The sequence below is a fragment of the Eubalaena glacialis genome, chromosome 4 (assembly GCF_028564815.1).
Source record: "Eubalaena glacialis isolate mEubGla1 chromosome 4, mEubGla1.1.hap2.+ XY, whole genome shotgun sequence".
Lineage (NCBI taxonomy): Eukaryota > Metazoa > Chordata > Mammalia > Artiodactyla > Balaenidae > Eubalaena > Eubalaena glacialis.
Window position 1 is genome coordinate 131,860,300 of NC_083719.1, and position 14,673 is coordinate 131,874,972.

At 36.8% G+C, this 14,673-nt stretch overlaps 1 protein-coding gene across 2 annotated transcripts in view; it reads left to right on the forward strand.

The window, feature by feature from the left end:
* The window catches only part of MRPL22 (mitochondrial ribosomal protein L22), a 36,214-nt gene extending 21,791 nt beyond the window's left edge, over positions 1 to 14,423 (forward strand). The window contains exons 3-7 of one of the 2 annotated variants that reach the window (XM_061189907.1): positions 1,378 to 1,495; positions 5,220 to 5,285; positions 6,087 to 6,164; positions 7,907 to 7,976; positions 14,127 to 14,423. In XM_061189907.1, coding sequence (XP_061045890.1) covers positions 1,378 to 1,495; positions 5,220 to 5,285; positions 6,087 to 6,164; positions 7,907 to 7,976; positions 14,127 to 14,338 — 544 coding nt within the window. In that variant the 3' untranslated portion in view covers positions 14,339 to 14,423. Of the gene's footprint in view, positions 1 to 1,359; positions 1,496 to 5,219; positions 5,286 to 6,086; positions 6,165 to 7,906; positions 7,977 to 14,126 lie in introns of both variants that reach the window. The other variant, XM_061189905.1, reaches the window with a different exon arrangement.
* Positions 14,424 to 14,673: the final 250 nt, after the last annotated feature.

A 14,673-nucleotide genomic window follows, 5' to 3' on the forward strand; every position in this document is an offset into this window, starting at 1 on the left:
GTTAAGTGAAATAAGTCAGGCAGAGAAAGACTAATACCATTTGATATTTCTTATATGTGGAATCTAAAAAATCAAAACAAAACAAACCAAACCAAACCAGGCTCATCGGTACAGAGAACAGATTGGTGGTTGCAAGAGGCAGCGGGTTGGGGGTGAGAGAAATGGGTGAATTGGGTTTTTTTGTTTGTTTGTTTTGTTTTTTTAGTTTAAATACATTGAATAAAATTTTTTTTAAAAGTCCACCCATTAACTGACTTTTTTCTTAATTCTCATAATCTGTAGGTTCTTTATACAGCTCTTTTTTTTTTCTCCTTGTAATTTATTTGTTGAAGAAAATGGGCTGTTCGTCTTGTAGAGTTTTGTACAGCTTGGATTTTGCTGAGTGCATCCCCTTCATGTTTAACAGGTTTCCCTGTCTCTGTGTTTTCTGTATTGAATCTAGAGGCTTGATTAATTCAAGTTTGTTTTTGCAGAAGGACTACTTCATGTATGGTGGGTGGTGCCTTTTTACATCAGGAGGCGAATGAAGCCACCTTTATGCATTAATTTCTTAGGGATTAGAAAGTGATGTTATTTGTCTTGATTATTCAACAAAGTTGAGGAATTCCACAGATCATGTCAGAGATCCTCTGTGTCTTTAAATCTATTTTAGGACTGAGATGACTTACAGTAGAGAATCAATAGTCATTGACCACCATAGAAAGGAATGAAATTCTGCCATTTGCAACATCGTGGATGGACTTGGGTTGGTGTTCTGCTTAGTGAAATAAGTCAGACGGAGAAAGACAAATACTGTATGATATCACTTATATGTAGAATCTAAAGTATAAAATAAACTAGGGAATATAACAAAAAAGAAACAGAAATATAGAGAACAAGCTGATGGTTACCAGTGGGAAGAGGGAAAGGGTGAGGGGCAAAACAGGGGTAGGAGGTTAAGAGGTACAAACTACTATGTATAAAATACATAAGCTCCAAGGATATACTGTACAACACAGGGAACATAGCCAAACTTTTATAATAACTGTGAATGGAATGTAACCTTTAAAAATTGTGACTCGCTATGCTGTACACCTGAAACTTACATAATGTTGTACACCAGCTATACCTCAATTAAAATCTTGGGTTAATATCTGTTGATTATTTGACTTACATGAGTTACTGACTTTTCACTCTTCTTAGCCTTCAGTAAACTACTAGCTCTTTGTGGTATTTTATGTAATCCCGATTCTTTGTTAACAAATATGTCTAGAATGTTTCCACTTGTGATCCTTAAATAGTTTCCATCAAAATGGAGCTGATGTGGTTCAGAAGATAGATAAGCTTTGGAAAAGATTCTAAATGTCTGTTGCTTTACAGGCTTTTTTCATCTCACAGCGTTTTACCCCAATCACATATTCACACAAGTGCTTCTCTTGAAATATCTCGAAAATGGGAGAAGAAGAATAAAATTGTTTATCCTCCACAACTGCCTGGAGAACCTCGGAGACCAGCTGTAAGTTTGTGGGTAGAACTAATCTCTTGATTTTGGTAAAGCGCTCTTGCTCTTGTGTGGCTAGCAGCGATTTATTATTCCATGTTAAGAAAAGAAAAAAATTATACAGGAATTTGCTTGATCCTTTAATTGGTACAGAAAATTTTCCAGATCTATCTTTTTTGTAGTTAAAATGATTGTCTTTGTTTTACTTATTTGCCTTGACTTAACCTCCTGGATAGGAACCTTAACTTTAAAACTGAGCTAATAGCTTGAGACGTTTCGACTGATTTTTGACTCCAAGAGGCTTGATAATGGAGCACGAGGGGTTAGCAAGAATGGCTTAAGCCATTGGCCAATATTTAAATCATATGTATGATTTTCCAATGTTTTATACTTGAGTATAGACACACTTGGTTGTGAGGTTTTTCTTCTTTTTTTTTTTTTTTTGTAATTTACAAACCTTTGAACCTAAGGTTTGAATTTAATCATTGGATTCCTTCCAGAGATACCTTATTCCTTCCAGACTTCAACTTACCTTTAGTTGCTCAGAATCCTTTTGCCCTCTCCAAATTGCTAGAGATTGCTCTACTCTGAAATAAAAGACAAATTTCTAGCTTAATATGAATTTTCTGTGGGATACATACACATCTGTTAAAAAGTTTAAGTAAGTAATAATAGCATAAACAAGGTGGGAACATTTGAATCCTTAAGAAAATGAACTGTGGTAAGTACTTTAGAAATAGAATTACTGTGTTAATTATAAATCATTCAGTTTAGCAAACATCTTTTAAGGTCCTTTGGGATTTAGGGCTGCTGGATAATCAATATAATCTAAGTAATGTCATTTGCTTAGTTTTTATATGAACTTGACAGCGTGCATTTTATTAAAATTCAGTTGCTATCTAGATATTAGTCTGAATTAGTACAGTTTTATGGGTTTTTTTTTTTTTTTTCCTCATTTAAGGGAGTTAATTTATTGATTTAAAGACCTCCTACCTGATTGGGAACTAAGAAGAAAAAGAGATCTTAATAGCTTAAACAAATGAGTTTTTAACTTTCATATTTTATTATGCCATCGGAGCTTAAAAGTTTGATTTGTCATAGAATCTGTGCTATTAAGCATTGACTCCACTTTGTAATTAACCAAAATTTACAAAAATTTAACATTTGTACAAATATCATAAATAAAATATTTTCTAGGGGCTTCCCTGGTGGCACAGTGGTTAAGAATCCGCCTGCCAATGCAGGAGAGATGGGTTCAAGCCCTGGTCTGGGAAGATCCCCCATGTCATGGAGGAACTAATCCCATGCGCCACAACTACTGAGCCCGCGTGCCTAGAGCCTGTGCTCTGCAACAAGAGAAGCCACCACAATGAGAAGCCCGCGCACCGCAATGAAGAGTAGCCCCCTCTCGCCGCAACTAGAGAAAGCCCACGCACAGCAACAAAGACCCAATGCAACCAAAAATAAAGTAAAAATTAAAAAATATATTTTTTTTCTATAATTAATGAGCTTTCTTTACTTCTTACTTGAGCTCTTTGGACTTGGGTTTAACTGGAAATAAAGAAATCATAATAGTATTTGTCAGGTCCAGAATCTAAAGCAAAATTTTGTATTTTGTAAGTACCAGTCTTTTTGGATGTTAAACACACTTCAGGATACATCCTAAATAGCAAAATTCAAATAGTTAATAGTAGATCATCTACCTAACTCTAGCAAATGAAGAACAGTGTCAGTTAAATCATTTGTTATATACTGTAATTTACTGAAACTATTTTGATTAACTTTTGCATCATATATACTCCTTCTATAAGTGCCTGTGTGAAGACATTTGGTTAGATTTTATATAGGCACTTTGGAGAAACCTAATTCAATTCTCTATTTTGCACAAATTTTGTTTGAGGGAGTAATCCTTTTTTGGGACAAATTAAGACTTTTGGAAAATGCCTTAACATTTTCGGATTTTAAATAGTATTTGGTAAATTGATTTTGGTGTAACCGTTATACCTGTTATGAATAAATTATTAATGCTGTTTATAAACACCTTGCTTATTAACAGGGAATAATTTGCGCACCTAGCCACATAGTTGATACACTGTGCCATTATTTGCAGTGTCCCTTAGGCTTTCCAATCTGCTACCTGCAAACATTTTAAAAATTAGTTTTATCTCTTGTTTAGAAGAAGACCAGATAATATTTACTATTCTATCTCATTCTGATCTTCAGCATTTGGAAATGTAGTTAAATAATAGTAGATGGGGCAATGAGTAAATCCTAAGGCATTTGTAAACTTCTAGCAGGAGTCAGAATGTTAGAAAGTTTTGAGGTTTCTCTGCTTTTATTTGCCTTAAAAATGTTCTCTAATTTTTTTTTAAGTGGCATTATGGTATAATAGTAGGAAGAATGTGGGTTTTAGAGTCATGAGGGGAACTTTAAAGATACACCTGCCAGACATTGTATTAAGCCCTTCACATACTTCCCTGGGTGGCACTAGCTTACAAACTTTGCGATGTTGGACAAGTCACTTGATTTCTCTGATTTTCATTTTGTAAAAGGTTTATAAAATGTTTTTTCTCCCAACTCATAGAGTTAGATCATATGAAATAATGGGCTTGAAAAGTGCTTTGTGAACTATAAATTGTTTAATGGATGATTGATTAAAAAATTCAGTAGGATATACCTACCACTATAAATAAAAGATAATAAAAGCTAACATTTACTAAAATCTTACCATGTGCTAGACACTGTAAAGTACTTACTTTATATAGGTTACTTTATTTAATCCTTATTATAGTTTTATGTGTTAGGTACTATTATCTTCATTTTAAAGAAGAAGAAACTTAAGCAGAGAGAAGTTAAGTAGCTTGGATTCTGTAGCTGGTAAATGGTAGAGCTGGGATTCAAACCCAGGTAGTCTGATTCTAGAACCTGTGCTCTTGACTGAACACTTACAATATTGGTTTTCTTATGAAAATAGTTACTTTATCCATTTTGCCATTGTTCTCCTCACTAACAAGAAACCTTTTTGTACCTTTTCTTTTGTTCTTTTAGCCAGCTAAATGTTTTCAAAATACTTTAAGTCTTTTACTATTCCTCTGTATAGAAGCGTTGCAAATTTTGTCACAAACTAGCCATTTTACAGTTTGTTTTTCCCTTAGTAATCTTTATAACATAGTGAGAATTTGGGAAAATATAACTTTGTATAGGGAAAAAGGGTCCCCAAATTCTTTCTTTTAAAAAAAAAATTTATTTATTTATTTATTTATTTATTTTTGGCTACCCTTGGCTCTTCGTTGCTGCACGTGGGCTTTCTCTAGTTGCAGTGAGCGGGGGCTACTCTTCCATGTGGTGCACAGGCTTCTCATTGCAGTGGCTTCTCTTGTTGTGGAGCACGGGCTGTAGGTGCGTGGACTTCTCACTGCAGTGGCTTCTCTTGTTGCAGAGCACGGGCTCTAGGCGCACGGGCTTCAGTAGTTGTGGCACATGGGCTCAGTAGTTGTGGCTCACGGGCTTAGTTGCTCCACGGCATGTGGGATCTTCCTGGACCGGGGCTCGAACCCGTGTCCCCTGCATTGGCAGGCGGATTCTTAACCACTGCGCCGCAGGGAAGTCTTCCAAATTCTTAATAATGTTTTTATTTCTTATGGCAGCATTTTCATTAAGCACAGAAAGTAAAAACTTTATTAACAGTGTTTTACTGTCATTTTGATAAACTTGCTTAATTTTTTTTCCTGTTTGTAAGGAAATCTACCATTGTCGAAGACAAATAAAGTACAGCAAAGACAAGATGTGGTATTTGGCAAAATTGGTAAGCTAAAATGACTATTACTGTATAATACATAGGGAAAGAAGCTACAAATTTTACCCCAGGATTTGAAAAAAGCAAAAAAACTTGCCCTGTTTTTTCCAAAAAGTGAGGAATATAATTACATTTTTAGACATTTCGTAGGTAATCCAAAAATGATAGTTCAGAGATTGGTGATTTTGCTTAATTTTTACCTGACAAACTAAATCATGTTGGATACATAGATACTTTAGAAGAAGGGCATCAAGAACCTGGCTATAGTTAGAGAATCCAGGAAGCAAACTTACGTATCTGTAAAAGTTGATTCAACCTATTTCAAAACTGTTGCCTTTTTAAGTTTTTTACCTCGAAAATGAAATTTATATATGAGAGAAGACAAAAGCAGCAAATACACATGTAATACATTTCTTCTATAGGAGAAGGAGATGCCTTTAGTGCCTACTGTGATCCTTGCCAACCTGTGATCTTTCTCTGTCATGTCCGCTCTCTTTTTTTATTATTGAAACCATTATAATCCAGGTTTAGTGGTTAAAAATTTTAAGTTTGATTTTGACCTACAGAGGGTGGTGGCATCCTTTCTCAAACTTGTTTTCTTCTCTTTTGCCTGCGTTTAGTTAGCTATTTTTATTCTTAATGAAAAAAGTTTTTCCCCACTTTTATTGAGATGTAATTAATATGTAACTAGTTAGCTAATTTTAGAAGTTACTTGGATTATGTAAGACTTTTACTTTTCACTGAAAAGGGAATGCTGACTTTGTAAACTAATTTGTTTATTTTTTCTTGTCTGTTACCCTTTAATTCTAGATACGAGGAATGTCCATTGACCAGGCTCTGGCTCAGTTGGAATTCAGTGACAAAAAAGGGGCCCAGATAATTAAAGAGGTAAACTAAGATTGGTGGGGAGGGAGCGAATAGTTGGCTCGCAGGTGTTAGTAAGCTTTGCCTAAATCCTGAATTCGCTACTGTAAATGTGTAGTTTATATAATACAGATTTAGGGGAGGGGACTCATTTTATTAATGTCCTTATACCTTAGGAATGTTCTGTGCTTTAAGTATTTTTTTTTTCTGAGATGCTTTTACTTGCACCAGATAGTGATTTATATTTTATGGTCTGTCTGTGAAGTGAAGTGATACATCTTATTTTTAATGATTGGGGGCTTGATAAATTTTTTAAAAGATTTGTTTTTGTCAGTTCCACAACTGAGAGCTTGGGATTTTATAACTAGTTGAGTGGAAAGAGCACTGGACTGGGACTCAGGGGACTTGGAGTCTTATCTTTTCTCTGACAGTTTCTGTCGTGACTTTGGGCAAGACACTTGTCTGGTTCCATTTTTCTTATTTGTAAACTAGGTGGGGTTGGATTGGATGATCTCTAAAGACACTTCTAGCTCTAAATGTAGCTGATTCACTAGGTGCACGTGACTGTTGGTATTTGTGCTGACTCATTCTAGGCACATGAGTGTTTTTGTTTCAAAAAGCTGAGTTGAGGACATCTGGGGATATTAGCATTATTTCCTATAGTTCAGTTAATTTTCATATAAAGTCAGATCTTCTAGTAGTTGAATATTTGAGGTTGTTGGATTCAGACTTCTAAGAGGCTCTATTGTAATGCTTGTATTTATTTCCATTCAGAATGCAGTTACTAAGTATCTGTTGTGTACCTAGCTTTGTACTACATTCTTCATCTTTAAAGGAGGGAAAGATCTGATTTCTGTTATTTCTGACAATTGCCCTATTTTAAAAAGTGTGTTCTGGAGGAAGTTAATTCAAAATATCCTTGGAGTATAAATTTAATAATTCTTTTTTTTTTTTAATAAATTTATTTACTTATTTATTTATCTTTGGCTTCATTGGGTCTTCGTTGCTGCACATGGGCTTTCTCTAGTTGCGGCGAGCGGGGACTACTCTTCGTTGCGGTGCACGGGCTTCTCATTGCAGTGGCTTCTCTTGTTGTGGAGCATGGGCTCTGGGCGCGTGGGCTTCAGGAGTTGTGGCACACGGGCTCAGTAGTTGTGGCTCGTGGGCCCTAGAGCGCAGGCTCAGTAGTTGTGGCCCATGGGCTTCGTTGCTCCGTGGCATGTGGGGTCTTCCCAGACCAGGGCTCGAACCCATGTCCCCTGCATTGGCAGGCAGATTCCCAACCACTGCGCCACCAGGGAAGTCCCAAATTTAATAATTCTTAAAGGAAATTTTCCAGTATGATTTTCTCCACTTGTCTGATGTTGTTAATGGTTATTTTGGATCTAAAGTTTAAGAATTTTCAATAAGATTTAGCCCTTGAGCTTCTTGAATTTTTTGACAAGTCTATGACTCAAAGCCATAATGCCCATTACCAAGGGTACTGTTGCAAGTGTTGTTATCTCCTCCTTTACAGCTTACACAGTCCATTTAAAACTTAGCAGGATGGACTGTGTTCTTTGCATTTGCAGTTCTTGTCTGAGGAAGGAAAGCTCACTGTATCCCTTTTCCTTAGTACTGTTATAATTTGATATTCTCTTTTTAAAATTGACTGCAATAGGAAGGCATGTGATTAGCAGTCATAGAGATAACAATAAGAAATGAGAAATTTAATTCTGTTTTAGTTCAGGTCAGCCAAATGAATGTCTTTCTTTTCCTTATTTAAGGTTCTCTTAGAAGCACAAGATATGGCAGTGAGAGACCACAATGTGGAATTCAGATCCAATTTATATATAGGTAAGATCTTTAATATTCTTAGCTTTGGAAAATGGCTTCCAACAGTGATGCCAAGTTCTTCATCTAATAACAGTCTTTGATATCTAAATACTTTGGACTGTGTTTGCCAGTGAAAATTGCTGGTAATAGCTTATTCTTCAGCCTTCAGCATGCTAATGTTAGTCAGTTGTAAATGGTCCTAACTTTACTGCTTTATTGTTACCTGTTCCGTAATGAGACTGAGATCATGAAACCTATTGCTGATAATTATTAACTAATGGATATCGAGATGATACATAGAGTGGTCCTTTAATCATAATGAAACTGTGGAAGAATGTAACTGATTTTTTAAAAAATGAATTCTTTGTCAACCCAAAGGAGATAAAGGATCACAGGTGGACTTAAAAAAATCTTTATTTATAATGTGCCAAGCCAGGTGCCTAATCCATAAAGGAATCCTATAAGTTAGTCTTCCAATTACCAGAATAGAAAATCTGTTGAATTATAAAAGCCAAGGGGCCTTCGAAGGCTCAGATGACCCAGATGTGTTGGTTCCCCTTTGTTATTACATCCTGAAGCATTATCTCGGTTTTGTATGCTTGTTCCACATCAAATTAAATTAATGTATGTGAAAATGTTTTGGGAAGCCTGGTACACTGTACAAATGTAAGGGAGTTTTTGGTAGCATACCTTCTTACTGCTCTTTTTCTAGAAAGAGATCAATGGTTATTACAAAGCTCTCCTCCCGCTCCCCTAACACCACAGTAAAGTAGAGCAGTGGCTGGAGTTACTGCAGCAATTACTGCTAACCTTAGCAGTTTTGTAATCAAACAGAGATGTTGATGTCAAAGCAAAATTTTCTCAATCTGCCAAACCTGCATATAAGAAGGACTGTTTTACCTAAAGATATTTTAAACTCAAGATATGGGAACTGCTACTCTCCAAATGGAGGGTAAAAGGCTGAATCATTCTGGGGGAAGTTAGCCGTGCCTTATAGTTTTTTAACAATTAGAATTTTAAAAAAACATCTAAATTGTACTTTGTCATATAACCTCTGCTCTACTGGAGATATTTATTCTGATTTAGTTAATATCTTACCTCAACTCACCTGGAATTGATGCCGGCAACCACACCTACTTCTGAAATTCAAATGAGTTATGATTTTCAACTGAAATATCTTATTTTAAAGCTGAATCTTGTATAACTAATTATATTCTTATACAGAGGGGAATCAAATGGCAACTCAGAAGATGCAGTCCACAGTAATTAATCATAAGCATTTTCTTCTGGGAGCAGCATGAATAAATAATGCTAGAAGGACCCAGAATCATTGGAAGAGATGAAATGAAGAGCAAGACCATTTGCTTAAAACCTCTTGGTGACCTTTCCTGCCCCATGACTGAATATCAAATCAAATTTATTTAATTTTGTTCAATTTTAGAGGAATATTGGCTTCTTAGCTGATAGGCAACATTTCATAATGGAAATTAGATGCAAGTGAAATGGAATTTGCGTTAAATCTGTTTCAACAGTTGTAGTACTATAGAGAGAGAGGGTGAGGAGCTTAATCCTGTCTTCCCAAATGAAGGAGCAAAGTCCAATGTTGCCTTTAAGCAAAAATCAACTTAACCAATCACATGTGAATGGTCCTTTAATGCACTGGTCTCTTTAGGCACATTTCTGATGAAAAACCTCTGCCCCTCTTACACCTTCCTTTCATCTAGTTCTGGGTCAAAATCTCTTTTCTTAAGTAGGGCTAATAAGTTTGGATTTTTCTTTTGATTTTAAAAACTCATTTGCTAAGTATTTTGTTGCCTAATTCCATTATGAAGGGAAGAGAGACGAGTACCCCCAGGAAGATGAAGTATCTGACCACGACACATCAGGCATTTTATCCCTGTATTTGCTAAACTTCCCTGATAAGAATCGTCTGAAGTTCTTATTAAAGATACAGATTCCCAGGCCTCACCACAGACTTACTGAATCTGAAACCCCAGGGGAGAGGCCTGGGTAAGTTCTATTCATTCTTACCTATAAAATGTGGGAAATGGAATTATCTTCTTACAGTCTTTGAAAAGGCCTAGACATTTTATTCCATAGACTTCTTTTAGAGCTTTGAAAGACTAGTTACTTGTTGGCTACTGTTTCGGCTCAGCAATAGCTCTTTCAGTCCCCTGAAATAAGTAAGTACTGGCATTTTAAGGGACTTGCTTTTTTGGTAGCATATGTTCTCATTATGTGGTAATTCCCTCAAATGCTTGTCATCAGTCTAAAGCTAATACCCGGTGTTGCATGACCACAGACTTTGAAAGTTCATTTCCTTTTCAAACTTAAAATGATGACTAATGACACTGTGAACAGGCCTTAACAAGTGGACATGGACTAATAAAATGTCACTGCTTCATGATTCATGGCATCTAAAGTAGTTCACTTCAGGGAAAGTGAACGACTGACTTTGTAAATCAGCTTTCTGGGCTAAGAATGATGAAGGAGGAAGGGGGAGAGTTTCTAAAGTTAAAATGTCAAGATTCGTATTTACCTAAATACAAGTAATAGGAAATATTGACAATATTTTAAATACATGGTACCTGCTGGGCATTATCTTTAGAAGAGCATTATCTTGGGCATTATCTTTAGAAGGTCGTTTCCACTTTTGAGATGTCTTTATGTTTTTTCTTTCATTCAAAAAGTATTTGAGTGCCTTCAGTGGGTATACCACGCACATAGTTAGGTGACGGTATATCTTTTCTAGCAATTTAAAACATTAGCACAAGTAGTTTTGTTCTTTGACAGTAATAGTCCTTTGGAAGAATACATAAATTGTTCTCCCTAGTTGGAACAAAACCATGTACACTATTAGTATTGTATGTACTTGGAAAACTTTGAAATTTATTTTAGAATTTGAGCAAATTTACCAGAGACATCTATATTGAAAAAATGATATTAATTAGCAGAAGATGTATTTCAAAATCATTTCTGTTCCTTATGGGGCATGAACTTTGGGGACAATACAAGAGGAGTGTAAGTTTTGTTGAGGAAGTAACTTTTACAGGTGAAACATGAACACTTACACAAGGTAGCATATGGTTTGGGACCAAAAAGAGTAACAGGTAAATGGTATTGTTGGAATAGAGAAGAGGAGGTCAGTATAGGTTAAAATAGTCATGGATTTTCTAGAAAATTTTGGTTTTTAAAGATACGCTTTTGGGGATCTGAAGGAGTGTCCAAGAGGAAAAATTTTCAAAGTGAGGTAACCACTTAAGCAAAGGCACGTAGGTTGGGATGAGCAGTAAGTGTGTGGTACAGTGAGTAGAACAGTGCAGAGGAAGTAGAGGCTTGACCTAGAGGAGATGAAATTGAAAAGGTGAACATGGCCTAGATTCCAGAGGGCTGAACATGGCAAGCTGTGGCATTTGGTTAAAACAGTATTGAAGAGGAACCACAGGAAGTTTTTGGGTAAGAGATTTATGTTATTAAGGCAGTGTTTTAAGACTATTAACTCTAAGCATTGGTTTTGAAATTGTGCTCTGAGGCCTCCAAAGGTGGGGCCTGGGACAAGCAGAAAGGCTTCTTGATATCTTGGTCACTGCTGTATCCTTAGAGCCCAGGATGGAGCTTCACACCCAGCAGAAACTTGGAATTTCTATATGTTGGGTGAATGAATGGCAGCAGTTTTGGATCTATCCTCACCCATGTTTCATTCTCAACAGATTCACATGAAAGTAGGCATCTACATATTGTTTCATTTAATTGAAATGGTTCCCTACTAAAGCAGTTTGAAACGACTCCACGCTTCCAATTCAGGGGCCACGGCTTCGATCCCTGGTCAGGGAACTAAGATCCCGCATGCCGTGCGGTGCGGCCAAAAAAAAAAAAAAAAAAAAAAAACTAATTTGGAATTTATACTCTAAGCCCTGATTTCATTCAGATCTCCGAGTGGCTGTGTTGGGTATTCCCATTCCAGAGTGTTAAAGAATCCTGGTGTTTCAGAAGAATTAATGTTTCTGTTTTGACATAAAAAAGGGATGGCATTATATGCATAAAGGTAAGCAGATATTTTATGGCTTAAGGAGGAAATCATAACTGGCATTTAGCAGGTATTGAGTGTCTTCTCTTATGTATTTTGGGAGAGATGGAAGGAAAATGGTAGTTAACGTAGACCCTGATAGGGTTGAGCATTGTGTTTTGATAGATTATGTAGTCCTGCACAGTTAGCTAATTTTGATACTTCCTTCACTGGAGTAGTATTCCTTATTCTCAGGGTATTTGGAAATTGGTGCTCAGATTGGGTAGAGTAGCAGTTTTGGATAAAATTAGCTATCATGTTTGTAAAATCTTTTTAGAAGTTTCTACACTCTTCCCAGTGTCACTGTTTTTGTTTGTAGGATTCCTCCTGACATGTGGATTCAGGGCACCTGGTAGTACTTTATTATAAAGTGATTTGTGTAATGCTGCTTTCTCTTCGGAAAAATTAAAATTTTTTTTTATTGAGGTATAATTGACGTATAACATTATATTACTTTCAGGTGTACAACTGAATGATTCAATATTGCAAAGTGATTACAAGTCTAGTTAACATCTGTCACCATACATAGTTACAGAATTTTTTTTCTTGTGATGAGAACTTTTAAGATCTATTCTCTTAACAACTTTTAAATATGCAATACGGTATTATTGACTATAGTCACCATGCTGTACATTACATCCCCATGGCTTATTTATTTTATCACTGGAAGTTTGTACCTTTTGACTCCCTTCACTCATTTCACCCACCTGACCCCCACCCCTATCTTTGGAAATTCTTAAATTCATTTCTTTAGTGCCAGTAGATGAAGTTGATAAAAGGGTGGTAGTTCTCTCCTTATCTCACTGAGACCCTAGGCAGTTTTCTTAATCACTTTCAGCCTTAGCTTTCTCTTTGGCAAGGCTAGGGTGCTTCTGCTGAAACCATTTCATGAGAGGTTTGTAGTTAGAGGGTTGTGGAGCACATACCTTGATATGGTCCCTGTAATACAAAGTTCTGTCACAGTAAAAGAATGGTGAGTATTGAAGTGAATTAATTTGCTACATATGCTATAGATTTTACCTTTTTAAAAGGCTTATTAAATTAACTAAAAACGTAAGACTAAGTAATTTCAGAAGGTAGTAGAAGGTAATTACTACCCTGATTTACTGTGGGTGAACAGGTGAACAGATTTCTTCTTGTACTGTTTAAAAGGTTTCTTCAAATTTTGCAGGGTCAAACTTTGACATGTTGAATGGGGGAGGGGAGATGAGGGGACAGATGTGATACAGGAGTTCCTAAACCTGGCTGTGAATCAGAATTGCTTGGGGTGGGGGGAGTGTTGTTTGCTCAGGATTTAATTTTCAAAGCCCACTCCAAATACAGAGTATCTAGAGATGGGATCTCAGCATCAGCATTTTAAATATGTTCCCTAAGTTAGTTTGATGTAGTAGCCTGAGGACAGCATTTGGGGATCATTGGTTCCAAAGGAACAGTTAGAATATAATACAGTTAGAATAAAATCAGAACGTCTTCCCTCAGCCTCCAGGGCTCTGTGTAATCTTGCCTTCATCTCTGATCTCTTCCCCTTGTTTGTGTCACTCTTTCCCTTGCTTACTATGCTTCAGCAGGTTCTGTTCCTAAACCAAGCCAAGCATGTTCCTACCATTGGGCCTTTGCACTTGCTGTTCCCTCTTCTTGGAACACCTTGCCCCTAGATATTTGCATGAATGATTCATTCTGGTCTTGGATCAAATGTCTCTTCATCAAGGATGCCTCTTGACACCCCCCAGTCTGAAGTTGCCTCCCAACACCCCATCGGTGTCTGTCACATCACTGTTTTCTTTCATTCATAGCACTTGCCACTAACTAAAATGATCATGTTTATTTTCTCTCTTTCTCCTCTCTTTCTGCGCGCACTGCACAGAGCCAGGGCCCTTGCTATTCTTGTTCACTCCTGTTTCTCCAGCACCTGGAGTAGAGCCTGGTCCTTAGTAAGGAAGGACTCAGGAGATACTTGTCTTGAGACAAGCCTGCTCTAGCCAGACAGTGAGCTCATTCTAGTCTTAGAATCCAGTTGAGGAGAGGGCAGAAATTGCTCAGCTGATCAAGCTGTAATCTTGTGGATACAGTTGTTTCCTCTAATGTTCTTTTTCTTCTCTGTCTAGCTCAGTCCACCTCAGGGCGAGGCCAGTACCTGAAACGCATCCGATACCACGGCAGAGGTCGCTTTGGGATTATGGAGAAGGTTTTTTGCCATTATTTTGTGAAGTTGGTGGAAGGCCCTCCACCTCCACCTGAGGCACCAAAGACAGCAGTCGCCCATGCCAAAGAGTATATCCAGGAGCTTCGCAACCGGACCATCATTCACACTCTATGATGGGGGTATTAAGACTCCACAGTGTATATATTTTACCATTTATTTCCTAAAACCAACAAAAATTAAAGACAGATGCTTTTTATGATTTGTCATTGAATTATTGAAATATGAAGTACAACTGCTAGTTTTACATGAATATTTATAAAGCTCTGCCTATCTCTCTTGAGCCTCTGGGTATGTTTTATGTATTTGCAACTAGGAAGGAGAAATCAGCTTTAAACATAGTGACAGAGTATATAATTCAGAAGGCTTTTTTGAGTGATGTTTGAAGGCAATGTTAGCTTTCTAGCTTGTGCCCTGCAGGTGGTAGTTTTGATACTGGACTTGAGTAGAAA